A 16,940-nucleotide genomic window follows, 5' to 3' on the forward strand; every position below is an offset into this window, starting at 1 on the left:
AAAGGCGGGCGCGTGTGAGTGAGTGCGAGCGCGTGTGTGCGCGCATGTGTTGGTGCCGGACTACGGAGTTGATGGTGATTGCGCCGGTTGTCTGTCTGCCCTGCCCGCCCGGCGGCGCGGAGGGGGGGAGGGGCGGCAGGACCCGCTTGTCAGTCAGTTCGTCAGCGGCTGTCGAGCGCGGCTGACCTCCTAGTTGAGGGGTCGCTCTGCTGCCGCTGCGCCCTCGAGCCGAGCACATCCCGAGCCGCCTGCGCCGCACCTGCCCGCCAGAGCCCGCGTGGGAATGGATTTACCTCCGCGCGGCGTGCCCCGAGCCTGTGTTCCCTCGCCTGGTGCTCTGATCATGTGACAAGAGAATACGAATAAGTAGCACTATAGCGAACGGAACAACGAACCGGACGTGCTACCTGAGTATCGTATTTATTTTTGTTTGTGGTTTTCCGCCGGGAACATGTGCTGTGTGTGGGGTGGGAAGACGTCATCTCGAGGGGTTGTGCTTGCGGCGTGGAAGCAGTGTGGTTTTTGTTTCGTCTAATGAAGTGACCGCGGAAATTAAAAATATAATAAAAAGTAATGAGAAGCAGGTGTACCGCTCTCGTGTGAACGGATCGGTCGAGGTATTCTTCCCTGTTGCGGGAGGGGTAGTTCTAGCTGCGGGAGGGGGCGCGGGAGGTCCAGCGCAGTGTTCGTCGTGTCCAAGATTGTCTCGACGGCCGCCACCATCGTCAGCCGCCGGGAAGACGTGCTGTCGCTGTCTGTCGGAGGCGCGATGCCCAGGAGGAAACAGGACTGCCCGAAGCGGATGAAATGTGAGTCCGGATGGAAGACGGTAGTTGATGGTTGTGTTGTTGCATGGCAGCTGTGTTGTCCTCCCGTCGGGGGCGGCTCGCCGGCCGCCGGCGCCCCGGGGCCCCCGGGCCCCCAGCCCCGCCGCCGGGCGGTCGGAGGGCCGCCGCACGTGTGTCCGCCCCCTCTCTTTCCCCCTGGCTGCAGGCCCCGCCCTCTCCCGCGCGTGCGACACTGACCCGCCCGAGAGCTGCGCCCTCCGTGGAAGCCACGATGCTCGCGTTTATCGGTCACCTGCACTATCTTGCTCTCGCCGAAGGATCTTGGCGCTGGTAATTTTGCATTATTTTATTTAGTGATATTTTGGCTTAACGTAGGCTAGTACTCTTCGAGTCGTCGGCGGGAAAGTCATACACGTATTCGAGAAACGGTGTGTGGAATGTTGCGCAGTAGTTGGTTGGGCTGACGTCCCCTCGCTCGGCGCTACGGCGGGACGTGTCACGTGGAAGCGGCTGTCGTGTGACTGTGTTGCCGGAGAATGTTGGGAAGGGGAAGAGCCGTCAGGTCGTATCCTTCTCACTTCTGCCCCCTGACACATCCTCCATGTGAGAATTCAGGTGAATTAGGAATATGACGATGTTTTTTTAACATTATTAAGCAGCACTAGTAGTAACCTATCACTCTAGAAAATACGCGAGTGTAGTTATTTTATTGTTCTTCGGGGCACACTGACTAGGATTACGTCATTGTACGTTTGAAAATTCTGTTTTTTTCGATACCCTATGATTTTGTTTCACCGGAAACTTACTTATCGTTTTGAGTGAAAACAGCATTGTTTATTGTCAGGATTTAAAATATTTATATTTAAAAAAAAAAGTGCACAGCTCCCGTATGATATAACTCATTCGCCAAGTTAGGTACATAGATAGAAAAAAACGCGTTGTATTGCACATATAATCTCTAAATAAGAAAAAATATATATTATCTCCCCACCCCTCCTCTAATTTTTCACTTAATGCTGCTGGGAAAGTTGGTACAGACTGAGTTCCGTCTGTTTACGCCACACAAACAATGACGAATTTCTGGTGTAGTCATATCTTATCACAGGAAACATTCTCGTGAGAATTTATCATTTTATGTCATACCTAGTGTCACTCGGCGGGTCTTCGTGGAAAATTTCAGTAAAAAATATTATTTGAGACTGGTTGTTTATTGCGTTTCATTAACTTGAAATTTCGTCCTGTACACTCATCAAAACTATATTTTCACATACCATACGAGTAAAACCTTATAACTATCTTTTCGTCCCTCTAGCAGAAATATTTCCTGTTATCTACTCCTAAGCACTGATAAACGGATTGTTGCTTGAGGTACGTACGACTTTTAAATAATACTGAATAACATTTTTACCAAAATGTTTCCTATTATATAAGTATATTACTAGCTAATAATGTCAGAAAAACTCGCGTGACAGTTATTTTCATGCTGTTGTCATCCCTAACGAATAGCTTAATTAGAAAATTAGCCACGAAATATGCTTCAGAAATTATTTTTTAAGTTTCTGTAATGAGAAAAAGTAATGACTGTCGCTAAACTACGCCTATATTTCGTAGGAAGCAAGTCTTATTTTTTAATCAGAAACGGAATTCTGGACATTGTCACTGTCGGAATTACACTAAAACTCAAAAAGTTGTGTAAAAAATATCTATTGGTAACTGTGTTCGAAATCTTCATTTGAGAGTTTTAAGGGTATGCTCGTTAGGGAATATTTATGTTAATTAACTGAAACATCATTTAGCAGAACTATAAATGCAGTCTAGAAACTAGCTTATACATATGTGTGGTTATTTAAATATTTATCATGTGCTCAGACACGAGAGGGAAAATTAATTAATTACAACTAAATTAATTGTAAATTTCAAATGTGTTAATTTTTGATTGTCAAAAACACATTTTTCATCCAATGAAAAGTTACTATGTTTTTTACAAAAATCTGTAAAGTAAATAAAGATTACAAAATAAATTAGTTAAAAAAAGTTGGGAAAGCTTTTTTAAAATTATTTATCATTTAATGTTTGCAATAATTTGCTTTAACCTAATAATTTATACAAAACAGAATTTCAGAAAAAGTCAACTTTGGATGTGTGAAGTTCTTTCACCCTAAACTTCAAACATTTAGTACCCAAACCTGGCACCTAATTTTTAAGCTTACAATATTTTTTTTTAATCTTTGTCGTGTCATCTGTCTTTATTGTATCTAACTCCGTTTCCCTATGATATTTTATGAATATTTTCTCTCAAAATGTGAAATTTACGAGCTATGTGAAATTGTAAAATTTTGCAAAGAATTAATTGGAAAAAAGTTGTCAAATATTTTGTAAGACTGCGACCATGATTTTGTAAAATTTTCAACAGAATATTTTTTTTTTTTTTTTTTTTTTTGTTTTGTGAAAAATTTGAAAACACCACTGTAGTTCACGTCATGTTCCATATTTCTGACTAACGTGTAGCCAGGGTAGATAGAGTATTATTTAGTTTGGATACAGCGTGTGTTTAACAAAAATTTTAGCATATTATAAGTAATTTACGGGCAATGTTACATGCTGTATTTCTGTTATTTTGAATGTCCTTATTTGTTTACTTGTTTTTTGGCATAAGCCTGCTTATGACGTCGAAACGAGACGTTACGAAAGCAAATATACGTATCTTTTGAAAACATTTCTTTGTGGCATATTTATCATAGGTTCAAAATCCTAGAAGGCGTTTTTTGTACTCAGCATACCAACATGAGGCCGAGTAACGAAATTAATTTTAATTTTATTATATCTCTGTGAAATACTGTCCAATTTGTAAAGAGAATTTTTTTTGTTGTATTAATTTTTCGTGTTTCGTCAACTAATTAATGAACTCAAATTGACTTAGATAAAATACGGAATTATCTACCTCAAGGCACAAATATAATTTTATTAAACATTATTTTAATGTGTACATTTTTGTGCATTATCAAGACACCATATAATAAAATAATCATGCAATAAACTATATATCTAGATGAAAACCTATCGAATGTTTAATTTTATTATACTTTGTTTAGTTTCTGTCATTTTTATGGCCTGACAATTTCCAATGAAAGTAAATTTTTGTAGGCCAAATATGGAAAACACATAATACATATATATATATATAATACTATTAAGAAACCGTTACAAGATAAGAGAGTTTGACAGATATTAAAAAGTAGACTTTTGTTCAAATTTTTATTCGAATATGTACCTTATTTACTGATACGTGGAACGGCGAATACATTAGAGCCTCTGAGGGCTTAGGCAGAAAGGAATAAAGGGCAGTGAAGTATAATGCCAGAAAAGTAAGTCTATTTATCATATTGACCTACCCACGCATGCTTACGCAAGGGGAAACGTTTGAACGTTTAATTAAAAAAAATCCTTGATAAAAATGTCAACGAAAGTATTTTGTAACAGTAATATTTCAAATATACAACGAATAGCTTCTTTAAAAAACGGCTAAATTAATTGCAAGTTCCATATTTATAATAATACATGGAGTATAACAATATGTTAAAAAAAATACAGTATGACTTTAGCTTTGCCATGAAAACTTTTGCCAGACGAATCCCTTCATTGTGCATTTGAAATTGGTTGGAAAATATCGCGAGGATTTTGGACAAGTTATTTTTCAGTTTGAATTTAAATAATATTTAACAAAACAAACTTTTTGTGATAAATACATTGAAGCCGACAGATGTTACATCCTTGCTTCTTGACTGTCGAGAACAGGTTGGGGGAGAATTTCAGACATTCTTGCACGATAGTTAGCGTTATTTTTGCAGCGTGTTATTTCATGGTTGGACAGTTTTAATTTGTCCATTGTTTGGGCATGGTAAAGTGAGGTTCAGGTCTCAGTCCAAGGGAAGGTCCTGTGGAAGGAGTGGGCAGGTACTTGTCAGCATTGTGAAAACCACGCATGTGATCGAGACAGGCCAATTAGCTTTGTGGCGCATGAGTGATTAGAACGAATGCGCTCACGCATCATTTCCAAAGTTGGCAGAACGTGAGGTATCCGTGTGAGCGTTGTTACGAATGTTGGCAACGTCTATTCCCGCGAGGTAGGAAAGAATTCGGAAAGAGGGAGCTGAGAAAAATGGTCGTAAGAACCTGACCTGAAGAATGTTTGGGGGAATTGTACTACCACAATAATTGCTAATAGACCGCTGAATGATAGCTTTACATTTTCACAGGGAATTTTCAATAAATCAGCTTCTATTTTTGCTAACAGATGCATTGTGGATTAACAAAAGCAGCGACGACCTAATAAAGATAATCCTGTGTTGACAAGATTGAAATATTTAAATCTCACACTAGATTTAAGTAAAAAAAATGCCACTTTATGCTTGTTTTTTTTTGTTTTTTTTAACTAAACTGAATCAAAATAGTAAATGTGAGGATTGGAATAAGTTAGTTGAACAGAGGACATGCCATGAACGTTTGCTGTAAAACTAAACGTCATCCGAGTTTTCATGACATTTATTTTCAACCTTGAGTACATTCCCACCACAATTCTCTGACTGAAATCTGTACAAACCAGGTCAAATGAATCCATTGAAAAAAAAAAAAAAACGTGTTAAAGGTAAGTGAGTTTTGAATAACTGATCAGGTAGGTGGCAACGGTAACAAAATATTTTTATTTATTTTCAGATTATATAAAAAATAAAGCCTATGCAACTAACAAAAAACTGTTTTATATTAAAAATTTACTATACATACACAGAAGGAATGGTATAAAATTACGGAAAATACCGGCACTACACTATCCGTACTCATTCCTAAAATAACAAATGCTGTTTAGGACGCTTCCTTAGTCTCATTAATGGAATAAGCTACAGAAAATTTCTCTAGAATAAAGGGAACTTTCCATAAATTATATTTTTTTAGTGCACTGTAAAGTAAAATAAAATGGTTTGGGTTTGAAACATATAGGTAAAAAGGAATACACGAGAGTCTACCACTTTTTTCATTGCACTACTATACTTTGTCGTGACGTGTTATGATTACAGTATTTATATAATTCTAAATAATATTGGTTGGTCTTATATCTTAAGTTTAATAGAGTAACCAATGGCGGATCCAGAAAGTAATTTTTTTTAGGGGGGGGGGGGGGGAAGAAAGTTAGAAACTGAATTCCCCCCTCCCGTTTTGTCCTAAAAGACACGTGTTGAGAAAAAATAAAAACATGAGTTTCCGAACACAAGCACTTCCCCTCTACCCCCTCTACCACATTTTGAACCCTCCACTGGGAGTAGTTGTATTTTATAGTTGGTTTGGACCACTTTCTTATGTTTACAAGACGTGCGTGTAATTGGCGTGAATATGTCAACTGTCATTAGAAGGAGCATTTTCGGTCCACGGCGGCGAATAATGTGCTTCGTGGGATTTAGTCATTGTTCATCCTTGTCTCCCGAAGTTTCAACAGATACTGAGATGTTATGTGCTTCATAAATACGGGGATCAGTTCCTATTTTTTCTCAGACTTAACTTTCTACACTTCGGTAAATTTTATCTACATTTGGGTTAAACGTGTAACAATGATATTTCGTCCGTGTGTTAGTGAATATGTGATTTAAAATATTCTGAGCTAGTCTTTTAGTACTCGCCATAGATGTATAAAATCTAACCTCGGTAACGAGTAAATTCATGTGTTCTCATGTTGCAAATACACTTATGATATGAAACTGACACGAAACTCAACGTAGAATTTTTTTTGTAAATAATGCCGAGCGTGATAAATATACGCAAATTGTGTTTTCAACTAAATTTATGGACGCGAAACACACGTAGTTTCCTCAACCGCCACTAGAAATCGCTTCTGGTGCAGCCACGTGGACTATAGAACCATTCCACTTGCAGACCGAAATTTTAAAATGTAGGCTATAATAAAACGACTCCGTTAAAACCAAAAAATAGTTGGAAAAAAAATATGCCTCGGCTTTGGACCTGATTTTCGAGGATACATTTTTATTAAAATACTGCCCATCTTGTAAAATTTCACTAAACAGTTAATTCTCTACAGTTTTCTTTTGGTTTTGTGAACTATGGTTCATGTCATCTGCCATAGATAGCAGCACCGTTCTTTTACACGATTCCGTTCCATGCTACTTCCATTCCGTTCACGAAATTACTCCTACTAAATGCTGTGCACCGCGTTCTAGGATGTTACACATGAATACTCACTTTTAATAACACCTGTATGATTGCAGAATCACTAAGCAATATTTGATGACAAGAATGTTTAATCAGAATTTTGGGTCGCAAAGGTACATGGGATATTAAATTCGTAAGATGACTGGTGGGCTCCGACCCTCTTGCATATATAGACTTTGTGAACTATGCAGAAAGTAGGAGCACACCATTTCCTTGCGACATACTGGTTTCTTGGACCTGATGCCGCGCCGTAGCGTTGAAGCAATCAATTGAAAATATGTAGAATTTCAATAGTTTCAATAATATTACAATACTTTTTTTTTCATTGCGTAGCCAATTTATACAATAATCTATCATATGGCCGCATTGTTTTATTTAAAAATCTGTGTCTGTTTTCTTAAAAACAAATTCCTCTTATCTTATCCCGTATTTTTTTTTTTTTTTTTTGTGATGTTCCATTCACTCAATTTTGCTGTCAAATTATAGCTAACATGTGGAAGCACATACTTACAGAAAAAGTATCTTCATTTCATTAATGGTTGGTCGTACACATCACATTGATTATTTTCATTTTCTGGTCATTACTGTTATTTAAGGGTTATTTCTGAAATTCATATCTCCCTTGCATTTGTTTTTCTGTCTCCAATAGTTTCAGACAGATATTCACTTAGTGTAATATGCTGGGTGTAAAAAGCCGCTGAAGTGATAATAACCACGGATATTTGCGTAACTTTTTATACCCATTATGCAACACTTAGCCTACTTAGTGAATATGTGCTGAAAATATTCGTGATAGAACAAATGCAAAACAGGTATTGGGCTTGAACGTCATAATTAGTCCTTAAATAATAGCAATGACGATAAAATCGATATGGCGTGTGAGACTGTGCCATTAATGTTACAGACCTAGTCTCTAGGCCTGTTTTATCTATAAAGCATGTAAATTAGAATTTATAACAGTTAAATCACGTCATTTCCCATATATTTGTAAGGTTATCAGTATGTGGTATTTTTTTAGTTATTTTTTATCATTGTATTGATGTTTTACTACGGATTTGAACCTAGCACCCCAAGCCAAATCCACAAGACTTAGCGCTGAATATAAGCAAATTTTAGGCTGTATTCAAATCCACAAGCTATCTTAACGAATCGGTTATATTTTATGTTATTTATTTGATTTGGTTTCCTTAAATATGAATAAACATTTTGTATACTGGCTCCGTAGCAATTATTTAGCAGTTTAAAAAAATAATGATCTAGGTATATATTTAAAAAAAAAAAAACATTTCTTAGTTTCTGTATTCTTAATTTTTTGAATTTATCATCTCCAAGTTAATGCGATATTTCTATGCACAGAAAAATTTGTATTGCACCGTAAACATTTAGGTAGGCTAAATAATAATAATAAATGTCGAATTGTATTTTTTTCTCTGGCGAGCTGTACGTACTTAAATTTTATAATTTTAAGATTTAGTTTGGGCTTAATTATTTCTGATGAGTTAGTCAGTTAAATAATTTCAATTTCAACTGTTCTTAAACCATAAATGTTTATAAAGTTTAAATTGTTCTTCCATTTGGTCTTTTAAAACTTGTAAATAAACTTATAAATATTATAAGACTTGCCTCTCATTTTAACTTGGTTATGACGACCGTTATTATACCTTGTTGTAGCAAAAACGTTGGCATTTACTCAGAAATTGTAACATTATCAATAGTTATTAAATATGTATGTATAACCTTTTGGTGTGTTGAGCACTGTGTTTTCTGTAACTTCAAAAGCAATGCAATAGTGGCTTTAGTCAAACATTCATCTACGAGTTCATAAACTCCCATCACAAGAATCCTCCAAAGATCATATAAAAATAATTTTATCACGTGCAGGTTTTAGCCTACCGTATATCTGATCATAAAATATCTAGTTGCAGATTGAGTTAGTAATTATGGGTAGTTTTAATATGTACATATACATATATAATGTGGTTAATTCATAATCATTATTCTATGCGTAGATTTATTTACAACAATATTCTAGTATATAACAACTTGATACAAAATCTTAAGTTTATTGGTGTATTTTAGAAGTCTTGAATGAGTTATTTTATTTTTCTAAATATTCATTTAATTTGAGTTTGGTCAATATATTAATCAAAATTTAAATTAATTTTCTTGAGGAACAATTTTCTGAAGTCATTGCAGAATGATAAAGGTACGGCTGATAAAAGTAGAACGGTTTGTTGATTTTTTTTCTTTTAAATATTTTATCTCTGTTTTTGTTTGTATATTTGAGGTAGCTGTAACTTATTCTTTTAAAAATTAACGAAGTTAGTCCAGTTAATGTTTGCTACTACATTAGAGTAGACCTAATTTGTTGTTTGTCTTAATTTTCTTACTTATTTTTTTCTTGCATTATACATGCGATCGTTCCAGATTACAGAATTTAGGTTACAAAAATTACAACGTTATCTACATTTATATTACCTAATTTATCTTTTCGGAACTTTGTGCAATATATAATTTTTTTCATCCGATTTACTCCCGCAAATGAATTATTTTTTATCGAATTCAAAATACAAAATCGTAAATAATTTTGACTTTAACTCATTGCATATCTCGTAGGCTTACTATATATAACGCACTAAAAATTACTATTGTTATTTGTATTGTCCGTATTACATGTTTTATATAAAATTTTTCTATATTTCACTTACCACAATACTCATTTTTTATTAAAACAATAAAAAATCCTTTTCTAATAAATAAAAAATAGTTTTGTGGTTATTGCTAAACAATGTCATCACCACGCGGCGTTTGACAAGTACCTACTAGGTAAAAAAAAAACTTTACCTTAGAACTGAAATTTGGAAACTTGATACTATAATCGATAATTGTGTCTAATGTAACGAAATTAAAAAAAAATACTTTAATTCAAGTAAATAATATGTTATTTATGATTGATCAAAATAATTATTTACCAAGATATCACATCTTGAACACTAAAAAAATATATAAGAAAATTGTCATTTTTAACCCGATTGTGTTATTCCATATTCAAAGGAAATCTTTAGGTCTAGACGAATGATTATGAATAACACACCTCATACGTTGTGTTTTTATTAATTTAAATAGAACGTTTGAAGAAAACATATAAATTTTGAGGAATTCGAATGATATAATTTAATTATTTTAATGTATTTTTGTTAATATTTTTTTCTTAATACGTTTCACAAACATGATAATATGCGTGGGTCATTTTGCTACTGATAAATCTTATTGGTTGATGACAAGTGGTTGGCAGAAACTTCTAGGCAAAAAAAAAATATATATATATATATATATATATATATATATATATATATATATATATATATATATATATATATACTGGAGTATCTAGCTACATTCACGTCATTTCTTACATATTAATAAAATTAACCATCTAACATTTAATTATTAAACAGGCAAAGGTCAATATATAAGTAGGTTTATAATATAAGGGTGTGCTTTGTAAGGCAAAAGAATCTATATGTATGCACTTTTTGGTAGTATTTTCTTAAAAAAGGAAAGTATTAATTACATCGTCTAGCTAGCTTCAACTAAATAATGCTTACAATTTTGTATTAAATAGGATGAAAAAAAAAAATCATTTTCCCCTGAAATATACTGGAACAAATATTTAGTTTATACTCATCCCTGGATTAAAAAAAGAAGTAAAAATGAAAACAACTACTGAGCAATTAACATCGTCCTTTACGAGAGAAAGTTTGTGTTTCAAATGAACTAATCTTGAAAATGACTGTTGAGCATGTAGATGAGTACAAACACCGCCCTCTTCAATGCAGGTGTTGCGAAGCACACTTCTTATGTTACGACTGAACTCGCACAGCCCAAAAGTGCAGACCCCAACAGCGGTGGAGCTCGTGGGTCGGAAGGGGGGGGGGGGGTTAAGGAGCTAAAATCTCCCCCCCCCCCTCCCACTCCAACCCAACCATCTGAACGCCTTGGGAAAAACGTTTGAGTGGGGGTGGGGGGGGAGACAAAAAGAGTGGCAACATGTAAATATCTAGTCTCAAGGTGGAGGTCTCACTCGCCATATTGTTTCGTCATTACTAGAGACTAGAGGCCCGAAAAATTCGCGGGTTCAATGACCTTCAATATAGACTCCAATATCCTCTACACACTCGGGCAAATGCCAACTGTTCATTGGCTGCTGACTTGTGAGTCGTCTCGACTGGGTGGCCTGTGATTCGACACTTCTATGAGTGAGGGTCTCTAATTGGCCCTCAGTCCTCCAGATTAACAGTGAACCAATGAAAGAAGCAGCACTAAGGTATAATTATTTGAATTTTAGCATAACACTAAATGAACCCGCGAATTTTTCAGGTCTCTACTAGAGACCAGCAAAATTCGCGTATTCATTCGGTGATAGGCTAGAATTCAAACACACATACCTCTTAGATAATTTTGCTATTGGCTTACTGTTCATCTGGACGAATCTCAACCAGTTATAAACCCTCAACCAAAGAAGGATCGAATCACAGACAAACCAGCTGAGACGACTTACAAGTCGGCAGCCAATGAACTTGCGTTATTTTCCCGAGTGTACAGGGGTATGTGCAGTCTATCCTGAAGGCCATCGAAACCGCGAATTTTGCAGGTCTCTAGTCATTACTATACGCCAGGGCTATTTCTGTAAATTTAACACTGCACTTCCCTTGTATGCGTTGTTGTGTCTCTTATACCATCAATAAATATTTACTAATTGTGATATAATTACTATAAAGAGTCACCGCAAGTGATAACAATTAATAACAAACACTTGCGCGAAATTTTACATCCATGATATTACATTGAATTTCTTTTGAAAATACTTTTTTTTTTAACTGAATATAAAATGCAAGAGAGGTTAAAGAAATAGCTTTTAACTATTAGTAATGACGAGAAAATGAAGGTAAAATAAATCAACATGTCGCCTGAGACCCAAACTTAACTTAATGGCTCTATAAAGAGTAGTAGTAGTATAGTAGATGCCTCATCGATAGAAACGGGGGGGGGGGGGGGGGGGGAATATCTCGGTTTCATTTCACGATAGGAAAACATTGAGACTATTTTACCTTCGGCTTGCTCCTGCGATTGGCTGCGAGCCAGCGAGGAATCCCGGACAAAAGAAGCATTATGACGAGCCCAGCATGGATATGACCGAGTGGCGAGAGGTCTGTGGCCAGCGGGTCCTTCCACGCTCTTCCCGTCTGCGCATGCGTGGCTCCGTGTCGCTCAGTGAGATGTCCTGCGTGTCCCCACAGAGCTGAGCTGTTCGATTCGTTTATTGTGCGCACATTTCGGGAGGGAAAAAAAATTGGTTGTCTGTAAAGTCGGTTTACGGACGATAGTTTAACGTGACAACGTCATAACAAAACATTGATGAAATGATTGCATACTTTATGAATAAAATTGAATAATTTTTATTTTAATAATAAAAGAATAAATACTTGAAATTATACTAGTAATGAGATTTTTGAAATGCAAGAATAATTAACCTTTATTGCCGAAATTGTTGTTGTAATAAGCAATGAAAACCACATTAACTTTTCACTTCACTTTATAAACAGTGGAGTGGAAGAGAGATAGATGCGGCGCAAGCGTACAATGAGCGTAACGGGACACAGCGTAACGGAACAATGTGCGTAACGGGACACTTTTTCGTGCGTGCAGCCGGCGTACATCGATTTATTAGACGTTTTCACGTTTAAAAAGATCATGCTTGTTGCGTCACTCTTTTGTAACACAAAACTGTCAGAATGTATGTGGAGGTTATTGGTATACTTGGAGAGGCAATAAAAAATAATACTTAACGTGATTTCGAAAAATGAATTTTTTTTTTCCATGAAGTAATGTCTAAATTAAAAAAAACTGCTAGTGGATCTAGCTTGAAGCTAGAAACCATATGTTTACAGGAAAATCAAAACTATTGAAATATAAAATAGTGTCCGTGAGCCAGTATTAGAGGTTTGGTATATTGAATATTTAATATGGAAATACACGGTGATCTATTAATTTTTACCATAAACGAAATACACTTTAGAAACTGAAGTATGGAGTAATACTCACTGTAATAGTTGTTTGGGTAACATTGCTGATTATGTAATGGAGTTTATTAATCTATAAAATTGTACGGGGAATGTGCTATACAAATATTGAAAGTTCCTATGGATATGACTTATTCCTAAACAAACGTAGGGGAATCATATTTGAATGGTATATTTCCTTTCCATTAAAGAAGTTTTTAACTTTCAACTTACATTACATGTTTGGTAAGAACGTTATCAAAAAAAAGTTTAGTAATGATACTACATTATTATATGTATATTAAATTTTGTTAATGCTGTTAATGACTTTTAAATATTTTTAAATTAAAGGTTTTCCAATTAAACTCTTCACAGTAAAATATATGTTATTTCAATTTTTACATTTTACTAAATATATTTCAAACATGTTACCAAATTATGTATGTTCATCACAAAAAATATTGGCTTGTTAAAATAGTCATCAAATTTTATCATTTACAAGTTTCTTATAGTGTTACAAATAAACGTTTTTGCACCCAGTTTCCAAATAATTTGTTTGCAATAGTAATAAGAGACAAATGTAAATAACAACTGCGTGCACATCGAGGGGGAACAAACACAAGGGGTGTCAAGAGAACTGTGAGCTGTCGCCGAGACTGCAGCCTGCTTTGGGGACGACAGCCTTCCTGGTCACCCCGCAGTGGGATAGGTGAAGGCCCCGAACACTCCACTCGATACGCCTACTTTCGAGCGCAAAGCGTGAAGAAAAACGTGGCCACGCCCAGCTAGCTGTCTGCGATAACCATAAAGCGCCGCAGTTTATGTAGATGGCGTAATAAGACTTGAGATGACATAAGCTGCGTTGAATATTTGTTAGCTTAAAACCAAGTGAAAGGAAAAAGGTATGCTTCCACTGGAACAGGGCAGTGTACATAAATACAGCGAAAAAAGTGCCATATCTCTCTCTCTCTCTCTCGCTCTCTCTTTGTTATTGGAAGGTAAAATTTGCTTAGAGGTCTTTTACTCAATAAAACTTGAATGACGCAACGAATATTTATGAATTTTTTTTTGAGAGAATAATATACATAAAGTTGATTTTACATTCTTTTCTCTTAGTCAATTCTCCAATGATTAATTCACACTACTAAGTTATTTATGTACAGTATTAATACCTATATATTTGTGTAGGTATATAAGTATATATATTTACATACATATACACACACATCCACTTACACACACTGGAGCTAGTTGGAGTAGCGGTGAAAAGGTTGGACTCGCATTCCAGAGGACGCAGGTTGAAATCCCTGACTGGCCAAACTGATTTCAGTTCTCCATGTTTCCTGAGTTCTCGCCAGGCAAATACTGGGATAGATCCTTAACGGGATTTGTCCCCTTCCAGGTCATTATTTTATATTTAAGTTCCACACAGTTAAAATTGCTGACTTTTTTGTGTGGCTGAACTTCACAAAATTAATCTATATATCGCATACTTTTTGCATAATTAGTTGGCAAAGTTTCATTTTTAACTTTTTTCGTGCGGTGTGGACAAGAAGAATAAAATTGAATATAAAACTAAACTTTTTAGGTGTTAAGTCAATTTTACTGACATATAAGTGATATGGTTTTGTTTTATTGAAAAAAAATTAATTATTACGTAGCTTTTCAAAATCCTCATAATTCTTATGATTTTAAAATTATGTGTAAAATTAAATAAATATATTTCGGAAAGAATTATAACTATAACACGCAGCCTTTAAATCCACAAAAATGTTAATTATTCGACTTTGCCAGCTAAATATGCAAAACGTATGCAGTTTATGTAATATATGTTTTTTTTGAAAGTTCGGTCACTCAAAACGTCTACAAGGTGCAGTTTACGTGTCGGTGACGCGCCTTTATGGGACTTAAAGCGGTGTCCCTATCATTTTATGTTGGGATATTAGAGATAAAGGCTTTATGCACGTCCGTATACCACTTAAAATACTGTTGTGTGTTTTTTCGTACCTAAAAATGTCCCTGAAAACACCCGTTTCAGCCTTTTTCACTGTCCAAAAAAAACACGTTATGGATGAAATCATGCATAGAAACATGCAGTGACTTTTAAATGTGTATTTGCAGTGACACAATAATAAGGAATCCTGAGCGGTTTGTAAATGGCGTGTTAACATATGGAGCTCTGTACACCGTTCGGCGATCTAGCCAGGCAGCCATCTTAAAATTGGCCTACGGCTGATTAATCCTTAGATATTTCAGACTTGTGTTGTGTTAGTTGTCGACGGGAATAAAAACCAAAATAAATAAATATAGTTGATATAAATACATGCAATATTTACGTAATTACAAAAATAAAATTTATGTTTATAATCAGACATGGCATATATTTGAAAAATATTATAGCTACATTTACTAAAGAAATTAATTCCAATCATTAGCTTTTTCAAACTACCTTTTTTCTCTAAAATTATTATATTAAATGTACAATATTTTTATGTAATATTATTACATGATATGTTTACAAAATCATATTATTTACAAGGTTTTATTTTTTAAAGATATTCCTATGCAGCCTACTTGTATTAACATGTGGAGTTTTGAGTGTTAGGTACAACACTGCGGGAATATTTTAGCAAAATTAATTTGATGATTCAAACCATCTTTGTAATAATATCAAATTTTCGAGAAAAAAAATAGTTTTTTCCCCTTTATTTTTAAATTTCTGAAATTTAATGTTCGTAAATAAACTGGCGTAAAATTATACTTTTCTTGAAAATTTGTTGTTTTTTGCAATCAAGATCTAACTACAAAAATCTAGTGTCCAAATCTAGTTATAAATGAGTACATTGTGTGTTAAATTTATGCTATGACATTGATAGCTTTCTGAACTTGTGAAAGTAGATAGATACTAGCCATAGGGAAAAACACTGGCACAAAGCAAGCGTGAAAAATGTTGTTAGTTAGCTGTGGGGATACTTAGGATCAGAGATGTCTTAATTTTTTTAAACGTACCCGTGTTAAAAATTCAAGTTCTTTTTTGTTGGTAGACAGCCCTTTGCATAACTTATTTATATATATATATATTTTGATACTTTTAAAACCCAATTTCAGTTTAGAAACGTGTTAAATAAATTTGCGTGTGCCGAACAAACAGAAAATGTTTATTAATAAGTTTTAAGGAACTATCATATGACATAAGTCTATTTTTATTTCAATTGTTGTAGAGGAGGAGGGAATTTAGTTTGGTAGGCAGGCCTGTTCTCTTTTCGTCTCTGCAGTACTGCATTTCAGTTATTTTAAATATATATTTCTCTAATTATATTTTATCCTACGGCAATGTATAAGATTTTATTTTTCACGCTATGATAAATAAATAAATGTAAATTTAGTGATAAAATGTAGGATTAAGTAGCTAAATATTTGAACAATGACGTCGCGATTCCATAATTCATTAAAATCTATTTCTTCTATATTCAGAGTAAAATATTTTACTGTGAAAGCGATAAGTAGCACTGCAGAAAACACTATTATAGCAAGCTGTAATATTTTTTATGTAGTAGTTAAGTATTTGTATATTACTACGGAGAACCTTTTTCTATATTCTATGTACAATTTCTGCTAGTCACATTTTCTTTAGTTCATTTGACAGAGACCACTTATCACGCAGCAACCGGGTCAGGCCTTGTTTACGTTCAAAGCAGGCAGTACACACGTAAACAGAGGGGCTGATCTCTGTTGTTTGTGCAACGGATTTTGCCCGTAGCAGTTCTTCAAATAACTGGCAGTGAAACTAGCATTTGATTTGCAATATGTTTCTTTATTGGAAATACGTATTTCCGCTATTGTGAGGAAGTCAAAAAATATTTTATATCCACAA

The 16,940-nt window shown here is 34.9% G+C and overlaps 1 protein-coding gene across 1 annotated transcript in view; it reads left to right on the plus strand.

Annotated features, from left to right (window-relative positions):
- Positions 1 to 87: 87 nt before the first annotated feature.
- LOC134530311 (protein tiptop) overlaps positions 88 to 16,940 on the plus strand; it is a 554,346-nt gene continuing 537,493 nt past the window's right edge. Inside the window, exon 1 of the mRNA XM_063365037.1 lies at positions 88 to 809. Coding sequence (XP_063221107.1) covers positions 770 to 809 — 40 coding nt within the window. The 5' untranslated portion in view covers positions 88 to 769. The remainder of the gene's footprint in view (positions 810 to 16,940) is intronic.

The sequence above is a fragment of the Bacillus rossius genome, chromosome 3, assembly GCF_032445375.1.
Source record: "Bacillus rossius redtenbacheri isolate Brsri chromosome 3, Brsri_v3, whole genome shotgun sequence".
Lineage (NCBI taxonomy): Eukaryota > Metazoa > Arthropoda > Insecta > Phasmatodea > Bacillidae > Bacillus > Bacillus rossius.